General features: G+C 53.2%; 1 protein-coding gene across 1 annotated transcript in view; it reads left to right on the top strand.

Annotated features, from left to right (window-relative positions):
• Positions 1-446: 446 nt before the first annotated feature.
• FGF18 (fibroblast growth factor 18) overlaps positions 447-13,953 on the top strand; it is a 64,956-nt gene continuing 51,449 nt past the window's right edge. Inside the window, exons 1-2 of the mRNA XM_036391676.2 lie at positions 447-672; positions 941-977. Of these exons, the coding sequence (XP_036247569.1) occupies positions 641-672; positions 941-977 (69 nt within the window). The 5' untranslated portion in view covers positions 447-640. The remainder of the gene's footprint in view (positions 673-940; positions 978-13,953) is intronic.

A 13,953-nucleotide genomic window follows, 5' to 3' on the forward strand; every position in this document is an offset into this window, starting at 1 on the left:
TGTGCCGGGGGTTCCGAGCGCCTCGCGTCCCGGGCGAGCGGCGGCGCCGCCCGTTCTGTGGGGCCGGGCAGGGCTCGGGGGAGCCCGACCCCCTCCCTCGCTTACTCTGTAAAAAACGCTTCCCCGGCCGGCGCTGCCCGCGGCCGGGCGGTGCCCCCTCCGCGCAGGCGGTGCCAGTCCCGCTCCGCCCGGGCGGGTCCCGCCTCCCGCTCCGCGCCCCGCGCATCGCTATGCCGCCCGCCCGGAGCGCGGCGCGGGGCGCGGAGCGGAGCCCGGAGCGGGGCGCGGCGGCGGCCGAGAGGCTCCATCCGCCCGGCGGGGCTGGCCCGGCCCGGGGGGACGCGGGGGGGCACTTGCTGATGATCGGAAGTTACTGACAATAAGCACCTTCATCCCCCCAAAGGCGGAGAGAGGGAGAGGAGGAGGAGGAGAGACAGGGGGAGAGGAGAGCTGATGCCTGACGAGTCACTCGGCGGAGGCAGAGCGGGCGGTACCACAACTTCCCGGCGGCGCGGAGCGGCGCGGAGCAGCGCGGCGGGGATCGGAGCTCGCCGGCCGGATCGCTCCCATGTCAGCGCGGCGGCGGGGGACTGCGCTCCGCTAGCGACCAGCCGCCGGCCAACCCCCTCCTCGCCCAGCGATGTATTCACTGCTCTCAGCCTGCACTTGCCTGTAAGGATTATGGCATATTTCTAAATATTTTTTTAAATGTTTAAAAAGATTTAAATTTTTTTTTAAACTTTCATTCTGGAGGCTCCGGTTGCATTTTCCTTGCAGCCAGGTGGTAATGGGGACCTGAGCCTTTTTATAAGCAGAGCATCGCTCTGAACCCTTTAAAAATTGCAAACAAAAACAAAGAAAAAACCAAACAAAACAAAAATCAACTTTAATCATTCTACCGCATCATTTGATCTTTTGTTGTTTTTTTTCTCCTCTCCAGATGTTTACATTTCCTGCTGCTGTGCTTTCAGGTACAGGTACGTGTCCTTTCTGTCCTCTCTCGCTTTTGGTTGTAAAATAGAAACAAAGGCGGCGTGCTGACCTCGAGTGCGAGGCAGGTTTGGCTGGGGCTTTCACTTGTTTCCCTCTAGTTTTTATAGCTGTATTAAACCGAGCCCCGCACCAGATGCTGGAGTGTCACTTGCCCTGGACCGGGACTTCCCCTGTGCTCAGCTCCCGTCCCGTGCTCCGCCGTGCTCTGCCGCCGGTACGGGCAGGGGTGCAGCCGGGTGCGCCGGTAGCCTGCCGTAGCAGCATCCTCTGGAGTGCATTAGCCTGGCTAATGATGTGAGAGGGAGTGCTGGACTCTCCTTGCACAGTGTTGATTGATGCACTTGCCTTGGAAGAGCAGGCGCTCTCCTGCTCGCCCTTTTTTCCCATTTCTTTTTTTTTTTTTTCGCCCCTCTCTTCTTTTAAATTTTCTTTTCTTTTTTTTTTTTCTCCCCCTCTTCGGTAACTCACTCCCAAAAACCGATGCTTTGAAAAACACAAGTTTTCCTAGCCAAGAGAAGGAGGCTGCGTGCTCCCTCCCCATTATTCAGTAGAACGCCGTCCAAGTCAGCTCCAGCCTTTGATCCTGTCTCGGCAGGAATGAGGCCGTTGGAGGAACACCCTGAGCGAGGCTCTGCAGCCCAGGTGCCCGCGGGGTGGGGATGGCAGCTGCCTCTCTGCCTCAGGGATTTTAGCTGGACATCCTGGAGCGCACCCACCTGCGGGGCCGCGCAGAGCAGGTGCCACTTCGGTGGCTCTGGCCACCTTCCCGCCGGAGCTGGGGGACACTTGTGACACCCTTGGCCCTGAGTTGTGCTTTGGCCGGGATTGCACCTGCTCAGCCTCTCCAGATCCCCAACGGCAGCAGGGGATGGTCCTGGATGAGCACAGCCTTGGAGGGGGCTCCATCCCTCTGGCCAAGCTAAAACCCGAACCAGCCCCATCCCCTGCTCTCCCACCCATCTGAAAAATGCCCGATCACATTTTTTTCCTCATCCTCTCCAAAAAGTGCAGCTCGAACCCGACACCAGCAGAGCCTCCCCTGGTGGAGCAGCCTCCCCAGCAGGAGAGGATCCGCAGCTGTAAATTACCCTGCCGTTGGAAGGTGTTTGCTCTGTTTCTCTGGTGCGGATTTTTTTCAGCCCGAGGAATCACAGGCTGCGCAGGGCTCGCAGCGCCGGAACCCTTTGCAGCGGGGAGAGGTTTTTTTGCGCTTGTGCGGTAACTGAAGTTAATCAGCCCTCCAGCCCCCTTCCTCTCCCCCTCCCTTTGGTGCTTTTAGTGAATCAGAAAAAGTTTGGCTGGCTGCCTGGAAAGCACTTGCTAAAATCTGATCTCTTACTTCAGCAGCCTTAAAACAAAGTTATTGGCATTTATACAGTTGGAGCTTGCAGGCTTCCAAAGCAATAAAATAATAATAAAAAAAAAAAAAAAAAAAACCAAAAAAAACAGGAAAAAAAGGAGAAAGCTCTGTGCTCTGGTGCTATTAGAACCATACTTGCTACCTTTTGTGCTGATTTTGCAGCGTTTTGGGGGCTGTGAGGTGGGATGGCTGCGCTGGGCTCTGCGGAGGTGTCCTGGCTGCGGCTGGAGAGGCGGTGGAGCTCACTGGGTGACACACGCAGAGCCGAGCTCCTTCGGCGATTGGTGTGGGGAGCCAAAACATTAGATTAGTCATACTCGAGGGCCTTCGAGTGAGTGTTTACAGTATTAATGGTAGATGAAAAGATGTGAATGCTGTAAGTTTTTATTGCCCATTTTGTTACACTTTCTTTCTGGATTTATTCATGGGATTACATGTTTTGAGCCTGAATGGGACCAAGGGATTATAGGATTTCTTTAATAATGATCAGTTTGGGTAGGAGTTAGCCTTTGGTGAACTGGAGTAAATTAATGCATCACTTAGGTTTAATATTTATTTAGTCTAAAGGAAGTTGTTTAGTTTTGCTTAAAGGGCTCTGTGTTGTATTGGGGAGATTTGAGAGTTCCTGAAGGGGATTATATTCTAAGGCTGCCTCTCGCCCTGCGTTCAAGCCATGATCTGTGGCTCGTCCTGTGTGCTGGTCTTAGAATTACTCTGCTCTGCTGCTGCCTGGTACCTGTGGCTCTGTGTAGAAATCACCCCAGTGTGTGTGGGGCTGGAGGGATTCTGAGAACCATGGTTGGGTACACTCTGTGTGTTCGAGTGGGTCCTTGTGTGCAAGGGCTGTGGTGCATTGACGTGTGAGCTGCTGCAGTTCTGTGGTGGGGGCTCAGCTCTGGCCAAAAGCTTTCTCATAGACCCCAAGGCCACCCTGCAGCCGCCAGTGGATGATGGGGCAGGTGTAGTATCTCCTGTGGGCAGGTTATGGCAGCACTGGGAAGTGTTCCCCAGCCCTGGCTACAGGGAGGTTGGAGGGTCTGGAGTTTCCAGAAGCAGGATTTAGACCCCTGGATGAGTTGGACTCCTCCAGGGCTTTGCCATTGTGTGACATTTCCACCAAGAAGCGCAGAGATTAACACATGGTGGGACAGAGGGGAGCACTGCTGGAGCATGGGTGCAGCACAGCCCTGGGAGCAGCCCTGGACCTCACAGGGCTGCCTGGAGGAGAGGTCATTCACCTTCCCCTGCGACAGCAATGCCCCTGTCTTGTTTTCTTCTCTTGCCTCTTAGGAAGTCACTCTGATGCTTGGAGTTGCTACAGTTCCAAAGCAGGGATACTGGATACCCTTGCAGACCCTGGAGACAATAATTTATTTATGCAGGTTGTTCTTAGGAATGCTCTTTCACTGATGGTTACTGAGCTCTCCCTATATCATGTCTTTAACATTTTTCAGTTTATTCTCCTACCTTTTCACACTTCCAGGAGCAATTTCTCTTCCATGTGCTTTTGTTCTTTATGCCCCAGAGTGGTTTTGGGTTTCACTTTGGCTTTGGAGTCAATCTCTGCTCTACAAGCAGGTGAGAAACCCCAGAAGCACCTTGCAGGGTTGGAGGGGATTGCCCCATGCTGTGCTGGCTCTAGCAGCACCAGTGACCCTGAGGATAACAAATTTGGGGACATGAGATCTCAGAGGGCCCCCTTTGCCAGGGCAGGTGGGGGCTGGAGGCAGCTTCAGTGTAAGTTGAGCAGTAGGATCCGAGGTTCTGAGTGCTTTCCTGGTTTGCAAGAGCTTCCAGCTCTTCTGTCCCTGAGCCACCTCAAGTGCATGGCCAGGCAGAGCACGGGGCAATCCCAGCGTGGGCTGCCCTGGCTGTGCTGCAGAGCAGAGGGTGGTCCTGCCCCAGCCTCTTCCCTGCCTGATAAACCTCGCCAGTGTTCTCCTACACGGAGTGCATCTGTCTTAGATTATGAAGAGGTCCCTGATAGGGCCAAATCCTTTGCTTTTATGGCTCTTGTAGGTTAAGATCCAGCTTTGGAATCTGATCTAGAAGCAAACAGGAGGTCAGAGGAATGCACAAGGCAGCACTAGGCTATTTTCACATCTGCTGGTGTTGTGTAAGAGGAAGGCTGCTGTGTGCCATGCCAATAGCAACTTATGTTTCTCCTAAGCTCCTGTGCAGCGACAGACAGTTATTGTTTGGGACATTGTAAAGTGAGACACAGAGAAGCGTTGCTTCCACACGTTCAGTGAGCCAGATCCTGCGGTCTGGCGAAGCCACACACAGCACATGTCAGAGGCGTGAGCCTGCTGAGCAGCTCCCTCCCCTCTCCCTGCCTGCTGATCCATGGCTGTCCTCCCTGGGACAAGCAGGACGGGTGGTGAGTGCCACCAAATAGCTCTGGGGACTCACCGTGGAGAAGCCAAAGGAGGTCCTGGTCACAACCCGGCCAGCTTGCCTTGGCTGGCCACTCCTTCTGCAGGTGTGCAGCAGTGCTAGAGCCACAGCTCCCTGCCTGCCCTGTCCTTGCCCTCCTGGTGACAGCACCAAAGGCAGGTAGCTGGACTGCACATCACCAACAAGGTTATTCTCATGTCTCCCCTCCCTGCAGATGGGCACCCACCTGCCTTTGTCCTCTCTGGGTGGCACAGTGTCTGTCTTGAGGCGGTGCCAAGGCTGAGTGTGCTGCCAGGGATGGAGCTTTGGGCATCCCACATTGCTCCTGAAGTGCTGTGGGATGGGGTAGGTGGTGCCTCCGTGGGCTGCTCCTTCCTTGTGGTCAAGCCCTGTGTGCCAAGACTCCTTGGGGCCTAGGCTGGGTGAGAGCCCCCCAGGCTGGGTGATCCCGTGCCTGCCCTCTCTGCTCAGCCTGGATTGGGAACACCACGTCCTCAGCACAGCATCCCTGTGCCAGTACCTGCCTCCTGCTCCATGAGGGTAGAGAAGTCATCCTGAAAAGGACAGAATATGGCAAATGTGGTCTGTGCAAGGCTGGGCAGCTCTCTGTTGATTTTTCGGATTGCACCTGCCTTGATTACTAGGCAGTGAGGAGACCAGAGAAACTGTGTAAGCAAAGCCTGAGTTAATGAGCAGAGGAGCTCAGCCATGTGAAAGTGCTTGGCCCCATCATGGGCTGGAGCTGATGGGATGGTCCCTGGGATGGCTTTGGGATGGGATGGCTTTGGCTCCGTGCTGTGCTGGACTCCCAGTGATGGAGGCCTGCAGAGGCAGGGTCCTGTTGTACATGAAAGCGTTTGTTCCAGTTGCAAATGCCCTTGCTCTCCAGGAAATAACCATGTGGCTTGCCACAAGGGATTTTTATTCCCTGCTGCTGACTCATTGCACCAGAATACAAAGTGTTGTGTCGTGAAGCTGCCCCGTGTATCCTGCTTCTGCCTCCTGAACTTTGGAGAGCTTGGGCTTGTGGAGGAAGAGGAGACACATTGGAGCAGTTGTCTGGGCTGGAGCAGGGAAGCTGAATGGCAGTGGGCTGGGGCTTGTGCTGATGTGTGCTGGGGTTCTCCTGTGGGAGGGGTGAGACTCAGCTTAGCTTGGGTGAGCGTAGCTGTGGGTCTTGCTCCTCACACATGGGGATGTGCAGCCTGTGCCCCACCAGCAGCTCTTGGCTGCCTGCCCTGGGCACACCATGCCTTTGTTTTTCACTGAAGGTCCCCAGCCCTTCAAAGTGCTGGGACGAGTTCTCTGCCACAAAGACCCCTCAAAGACATTTAGCAGGGAGATTTGCAAAGCTGTTTCCAGGTTCTCACCCCAGCGAGGCTGACACAAACGTGAGCTGCTTCAGCATTTGGGGGTTTGGCTTTGCTGTGGCAATGGGCAGCAGAACAGAGCTCCTTGGGGGCTTTGCTCTGCACCCCTGCATGAATGCAGTTTGCTTTTCCAAAGCTCCAGAGATGTGTGAGGTGCTTCAGAGGAACAGGGATGGACATGGGCGTTGTTGAGGAGAGTGCCTAGAAGGACATCATGAAGTTCAGCTTTTAATTGGATGCAGTGTGATGGTTGTGTTGTATTTTGCTTTTGCTTTCCTTATTGCACCTGACAAGTACCAGACTGGATGGGGGCTCGGGGCGCGGGGTTTGGAGTAGTGCAGGATTTGAAGTGGTGTGAGGTTCAGTGCAGTGTGGGATTCTGAGAGGTGCTGGGTTTGGAGTGGAGTGAGATTCACGGGAGGAATTCCTGCTCAAACTCAGAATTAGTTTTTCTTATAGAGTAGCTTGGCTGTAGCATACCAAGGTGGGAGAGAAAAGAGCAGAATGGGCAAAGGGTGGCACTACCTGAGCTCTGTGGCTGTGGCTGGCATGTGGGATGCAGCTGGTGCTGTGAGTGACTGCTGAGGGTTGCAGGAGGCTCAGGGAGGATGAGCAGCACTGGGGGCTTGGGCAGCCACACTGAATACTTGATTTTGCTGTAAGCTGATAGCACTGAGCTGGTCAGCCAGGCCTCTCTGCTGTGTGAGACTGAGCTCAAGAGAGAGACTCATCTGGGACTGAAAATCATTATTTTGGATATATAAGCTACTTCCTAGATCCTTGGGAGTATTTTTATGTATCTCTTCCTTTCCTTAGGACTCTGTTTTGCTCTTTCCTCTTCTCCCTTGCAGAGCTTCTTTTCCTTTGTTTTTCCACAGATTTAGATAGTTTATTATGATAAGTGCAGGTGAAAAAAATGTGTTAATGGAACATGATTTAAAAAGGGAAAAGAGGAATGGCTGCTGTTGGTGCCTGGACAGGGATGGGGATACCTCCTGCCAAGGTCCCTGCCTGGGGTCTGTGAGCTGCTCTGGGAAGCCTGGGGTGGGTTGTGCTGGGGGAGCTGGGAGCCCTGGGCCCAGGGAGGCACCTAAATGCCCTCCTGCCTGTGAGATGCTCTGCTGCAGGGCATGGCCTTCCTATGCTCTGATGCTGAAACCAGGGGGCTTCCACCTGGGTACTTGTGGCCTGGAAGGTCCAGACATATTGTTTTTCTTTCCTTCCCTGGGTTTTTGTGTTTTGGTCACCTGCTGTGCCATAACAGCAGGTACAAGCAGAAATTATGCAGAGCTGTGCAATGTGCTGCCTACCTAGCATGTCGCCTCTGTCCTGATGCCTCTCCAGATGTCCATGGAGGATTAGGCATCCTGCAAAGCAGCTGGAAGGAAAGTAAGAAAAAAACCCCAAAATATAAAAGACCGTCTGGCTCTGCAAAAGTATTTTGCTGTTGCCATTCAGCAGCCTCGCCATAGCATGAAGAGAAAGAAAGGGGAACAGAGAGGAAGGAGGAGGCTTAGCCTGTCATGGTCTGTGTGTTTCCCTTTGTGCTACCTCCTCACAGCCCCAGGGGCTGCGGCGGGTGGGAGCCGGCTGCCAATCTTCCAATCTTCCCCCTCCAGGGGCTGGGCTCTGGTTGTGCCCCCGGTGCTTCCATGTGGCGCTGGTTCCCTGGGCAGTGCTGCCTCAGCCCCTGCCTGCTCTGCCCACATAAACAGCTGCATTTCAGGCTGAACCACACGGCAGTGACAGCACATCCTCCCCTTTGCCAGGCTCTCTCACACCCTGCTCACTGTGCCTTTTCATGGACTTACTGCCTTGGCTCTGCTGCAGCCAGGAGAGCCAGAACAATTTTAACCTCTGGAGCTCAGGGTGCAGAACAGCTCTGATGATGTCCTGCACATGGCTCTTTGCCTGGGCTGGTGCTGCTCTGGCTGCAGGGCTGGAGCTGGGCTGGTGCTGCTGAGTTTGCTGCTGCTGCTGCTGCTGGAGGTCAACGTTGCTTTGGAGGCTGTGGGAGAAGAGGGGAAGATCTGAGGTCACTGGGGTAAAAGGCCTCAAGTTGTGCCAGGGAAGGTTTAGATGGGATATTAGGAAAAAATTTCTTCAACAAAAGTGTTGTCAAGCACTGGAAGAGTGGAGCCACCATCCCTGGAAGTGTTCAAAAGATGTGTGGGTGTGGCACTTGAGCACCTGGGTTAGCCATGGGCCTGGCAGTGCTGGGTCAACAGGTGGATTGGTGATCTTAGAGGATTTTTCCAACCTAAATGATTCTGTGATAAGAAGTGGGCAGCACAGGAATGGCCCAGCACATCCTGCTCACTGTTGTGTGGCTGGAGATGGACAGGAGGTGGGGCAGAGCCCAGCCCATGGGCTCACCCCTGTGGAGATGGAAGTGGGGGCAGGCTGGGGATGCTGGCACTTGCCCCAGGCAGACCCAGCGCCCCCATGGTGGCCAGGCTAAGGGGCTGGATCTGGAAGCAAGGAGGAGCTGGCACTGAGGGAAAGCAAGGTGGAGAGGGGCCCAGTGTGCCCTGTGATTCCTCTGCTTGTCTTTTAAAATCCAAATGGATGGATGCTAAATCTTGGTGAAGGTCCCAGAGAAGTGCATATTGTGTGGATAGAAATGTTAGGATGCAGCAATAAATAACGGATTGCTTTTCCTACAAGGTATTCCCAGCACTCCTTAGTCCTCCCAGTTCCTTTTTCTCCTGTATTTTAAATCCCTTTTTTCCTGCTAGAATACTATCTTTGGCATAATTTTGAAGGAGAAATTAAGAACTTTAAGCTTGTTAAAAAGCTTTTGTATCTTTTGGAATACCCTGAGCTGCTCTTGCACAGAAATCCAGAATTAACAGAAAAATGCAGGGAGCAGCAATTAGCCTGGTCAATGACTGTGGGTACTGTGTGTGCTGGGTGTCTGTAGGCATGGCTGCTGGGATGGGGAGCCCTGGGAAGATAAATTAGAAAGTGGGTGAAGGACATTTTTGATAGAAGGGCATTTTGCTGCTTCTCTGATGGTTTTTATCCATTTGAGGAGAGGGGTGGTCTGAAAGCTGGCCGTGCTGTGACCACCAGGACTGGGGTCACTTCCTTCCTGTCACACCCTGGGTGATCTCCTCACAGTGTGGTTGCATCACTTCTCCCGTTGGAGTATGAGGTACAATCCTGGTCAGATAATTGGATTTGCCTTCCCAAGCTGAATTCAAACCACAGGTGGAATTGGACTGCATTGTAGGAACAAACAGGGAGTGGAGTCTGTGCTCTGTTTCCAGCCGTGTTCTCCAGCTCTAACACGAAGCTGCTTTTGGCCCCCTTACCCTCCCAGGCCGGAAGGTTACGACCCTACATGAGCAACCTCAGTCCCTGGGTGTGAGGCTGCACTGTAGGACTGCACAGGGCAGTGCAGTATTGATTAGCTGTACAATAAATTATGATGTATGTAGGTGCAGGTTTCTGACCCTGTGGTCGCGACCTTGCGGTGATTGGGAGCGTCCTGGCCAGCTGAGATCAGAGCAGCGCCAGCAATTGATGGGGCAGCACTGCTGCTGCTGCTGCAGGAGGGACAGCACTGCTGCTGCTGCTGCAGGAGGGACAGCACTGCTGCTGCTGCAGGGACAGCACTGCTGCTGCTGCAGGGACAGCACTGCTGCTGCAGGAGGGACAGCACTGCTGCTGCTGCTGCAGGAGGGACAGCACTGCTGCTGCTGCTGTAGGAGGGACAGCACTGCTGCTGCAGGAGGGACAGCACTGCTGCTGCTGCTGCAGGAGGGACAGCACTGCTGCTGCTGCTGCAGGGACAGCACTGCTGCTGCTGCAGGGACAGCACTGCTGCTGCTGCTGCAGGGACAGCACTGCTGCTGCTGCAGGAGGGACAGCACTGCTGCTGCTGCAGGGACAGCACTGCTGCTGCTGCTGCAGGGACAGCACTGCTGCTGCTGCAGGAGGGACAGCACTGCTGCTGCTGCAGGGACAGCACTGCTGCTGCTGCTGCAGGGACAGCACTGCTGCTGCTGCTGCAGGAGGGACAGCACTGCTGCTGCTGCAGGAGGGACAGCACTGCTGCTGCTGCAGGGACAGCACGGCTGCTGCTGCTGCAGGAGGGACAGCGCTGCTGCTGCTGCAGGGACAGCACTGCTGCTGCTGCAGGGACAGCACTGCTGCTGCAGGGACAGCACTGCTGCTGCTGCTGCAGGGACAGTGCTGCTGCTGCTGCTGCTGCAGGAGGGACAGCACTGCTGCTGCTGCAGAGACAGCACTGCTGCAGGCACAGGCATCTTTGTCCCAGGGAGCAGGCAGTGCTTCAAGCTTCCCCTGCAATTCCACCTGGAGCTCCGTGCTGGGAGCTGGGCTGTGCCAGCCTGACCCCAGGCTGTGGGCATGGGAAGGACTCTGTGTGTTTCCATTGGGATTCTCAAAGCTGGAACATCTCAGGCTGGAAGGGAGGAGTGAGGGCAGCTCTGGCCAGCATGGAGAGTCTGCCCTGCTCATCACAGAACCAGAATGGTTTGAGCTGGGAGGGACCTTAAAGCCCACCTCGTTCCACCCCCTGCCATGGCAGGGACACCTCCCACTGTCCCAGGCTGCTCCAAGCCCCAGTGTCCAACCTGGCCTGGGACACTGCCAGGAATGAAGCAGCCCCGAGGCTGCCAGAGCTCCAGGAGTGTTTGGACAGCACAGGGGTGGGACTGTTGGGGTGTCTGTGCAGGGCCAGGGGTTGGACTGGATGATCCTAATGAGTATCTTCCAATTCAGAATATTCTGTGATTCTCTGGGCAATCTGTGCCAGTGCCTGACCACCTTTCTAACATCTTATCTATATATCTCTTCTTTTACTTTAAACCCCTTCCCCCTTGTCCTGTAATAAATGGGAGAAGTCTGCCAGCAAGGCAGACGGCTTGCTTTGTGCTGTTTATGTTGAAGGAGTAGGTAATAGGAATTTAATTGCTCTTTAAATGTAGCAAACAAGAAAATTGAATTGATTTGCTCAGCTTTCATTTGTGGGAGCCTGATTTCCCCAGTGTGCACCATCACCGTGTGAGCCAAGACACCGAGCACCATCAGGTTCAGTTGTGGGGTTTCACTTCCAAAGGAAATTTGTGCAAAGTCTGATCTGAGGTGAGCAAGGCTCAGCTGGCAGAGCTGCCCTGTGCTGGGTAGTGGCCCTGGGGGGTGGCACCTGAAGGTGTCCCCAGACCAGACAGGGACCGGGGGTGTCTGGACAAGGCACGGGGCCTTACATCCCCCCAGTGCTCAAAGAAAGGGCTCCTGGGGCATCCCCAGCTTCATGCCACGAGGTCTCATGTCTGTGTCCGCCCATGTCTGGCCTGAATTTTCCCCCAGCAGCATTTTCCCACTGCTGGTGACTGGTGATGGACGGATCAAAACGTGTGGGGTTCTCCCTGGTACCCCCAAGTTGTGCAGGGATGCAGCAGCCCAAACCTCAGTGATTTTAACACCACTTTATTTTTTCCCTTATTTAAAATATTTAAAAAAACAGATTTATTTTCCTAAACTGTTGAGAATTGTTCCCTGAAAATGGGAAACTTGCAATCTAAATTAATTAATACCGAATGAGACTTTTCCCTAACTCAACAAAGCTGAAAGATAAGAAATCCTATTTGCCTGGTGTTTGCAGTGTAAATATTTCCAGGCAGAAGTGTGGCTAATAGAGATCAGAACAAATCTTCTATTAGAAAACAAACTCTGCTTTTCTTTTCTGACCCTAGGCTCATGTTTGTTATATGGGATCCTGAAGGCAGATTGACAATTTGGTTTGGATTAAAGTCAACACATGGTTTATGCCATATTTTTGATAAGGCTCAGTAGTAATCTGATTTTTTTTCCAGGCTGTCTTTAGTACATAAGTAGTAGACTTGTCCATTCCTGGGAATATTTTTGCAGTGAAGCTATTGAAGAATTTATTTCTGGAGGGAAGATGAAATTTCTTGTTTTAAAAACTCTTAAAATCCCAAGTCAAGTTGAAATCCATTGACTGCAAGCTGTAAGCTTGATGTGAGCTGGGCAAACTTCAAGCTATTTTATTAACTGATCTAGACAGTGTTTTCTTTAAATACCTTTGGAAGGACAGAGAGGAGGAGACTGGTTCATGCAGGGGGAGCAGAGCAGGTCCCTGTGCTTTACCACCAGCACCTAGTTCCGACCAGCAGGAGTAAAAACTGCCACCATTTGCACCTGTATGTGCTTGTGAGCTCAGGCTTCTTCCTGGCAATGACAGGCATTGCCACATGCTGCTGGTTCCCTCCTTGGTGAGTCCCCAGAATGGGCTTTGGTTACCCTTGGCCCCTTGGGTACAAACAGCTGTGTATTTGTATGGTATAGATTTATCCTGTTTATAAATAAGCTTCACTCTCCAAAGTGAGTGTCTCTTTGTCATTACTGTGTTTCCTAGAAAGAAGGTGAGGGAAAACAGTAGAAAAATTGGGAATGGGGAGGACCCAAGGAGGAACTGGGAATTGCTCACTGCCTTTGAACTCTGTGCCTGGAAACCCATCTGCAAAGTTCTGGGTCTGTGCTCACTGGAGGATCCAGAGAGTTGTTGTGGCTCATTCTGTGGCCACCTCCATCTCTGATGCCAGTGTGGAAACTTCCAAATGGGATTATTTGATCAGGATTAAATGGGTCCCAGAGTTGTCTTTGGTGCTTGAGGGTAACTGGTGCTGGCAGGACTCATTGGGTGATTGTTCAGTGCTAGAACTGGACACTGGGAAAGCTCTGACTTGATGGTGATGCTGAAAGCAAGTGAGATACCTGTGCCAGCTGTACATTAACTCCCTTGAAAGTGGAATTAGTGGAGCTGAATGTTGCCTGCATCTGCATTCATTTGAAGGTGCCTCCAGCAGCAGGTTGTGCCCAGCAAGGGGCTCAGGTGAGCTGTGCCCTGAGTGACAGCTGCTGGGACATGGCCTGGGCTGAGGTCCTTGTCCCTCAGCCCGTGGAGTGGGTTCCCTGCATCCCCCCGTGCCGGGTGAGCCGGAGAGCTCTGGCCTGCCATGGAAATGTGTGTTTGCACAATTAGCGTGGCCCCTTCCTTCCCTGGGAGCAGAATGGTTTATTGATTTCTGTGGCCCACTCACCCCCACCTATTCAGCAATAATGACCCTTCCACCCCAACTCTAAATCATCCCAGCATGCCTCGCCCGTAAGCCCTCTAATCTTTTTGGGTTGTTGTTGGTATTTATGCTCGTGGAGGTTTATGATCTGTCGGTGCTGGCTGCTGAAATGCTTTATTTATCCATAGGCTGGGCCACACAGGGAGCGTCCTTATTCTGGTATCATGTTCAGGATGCTGTAGTTAAGGGTTGTGTCAGCACTTCCATGCACAAATCTTGTTATTCAGGGGTTTTGCAATTCTGTGGAAAAGAAAACCAGCGACCTGGCACGGCAAGGGGAGGCTCGAAGGCAAACATGAAAGCCCAACAACCCACTGCTCATTTAGGGATTATTAGATGGGCAACCTTTTTCCTTGAGGAAAGTAGCCAGAAACATCCTCCTCCCTTGGTTTGATTTTGTGCAAAGAAAACCCTCTTTTGTGTGCTTGTGTTGGGGTCAGATGGGGAGAGCACAGAGAGGCAGGACACTGGCTGGGATCCTCTCTGGATGCTTGGGAACGAACCTGTGGCTGGTGCAACCAGAGCTGCCTTGTCCTCGGAACGTGCGGCTGTGGAGAGCTGGGGAGCTGCTCCTGGGGCCACAGCCCTGGAACAGCAGGTGATGGGTTTTATAAATGTGATTTATGGCCCTGTTAGTGCAGGAGCTTGTGGGCTTATAAATTATTTTGAGATTTCTCAATGATAGAGGGAGTGTGGTTTAAAT

The sequence above is a fragment of the Molothrus ater genome, chromosome 15 (assembly GCF_012460135.2).
Source record: "Molothrus ater isolate BHLD 08-10-18 breed brown headed cowbird chromosome 15, BPBGC_Mater_1.1, whole genome shotgun sequence".
Lineage (NCBI taxonomy): Eukaryota > Metazoa > Chordata > Aves > Passeriformes > Icteridae > Molothrus > Molothrus ater.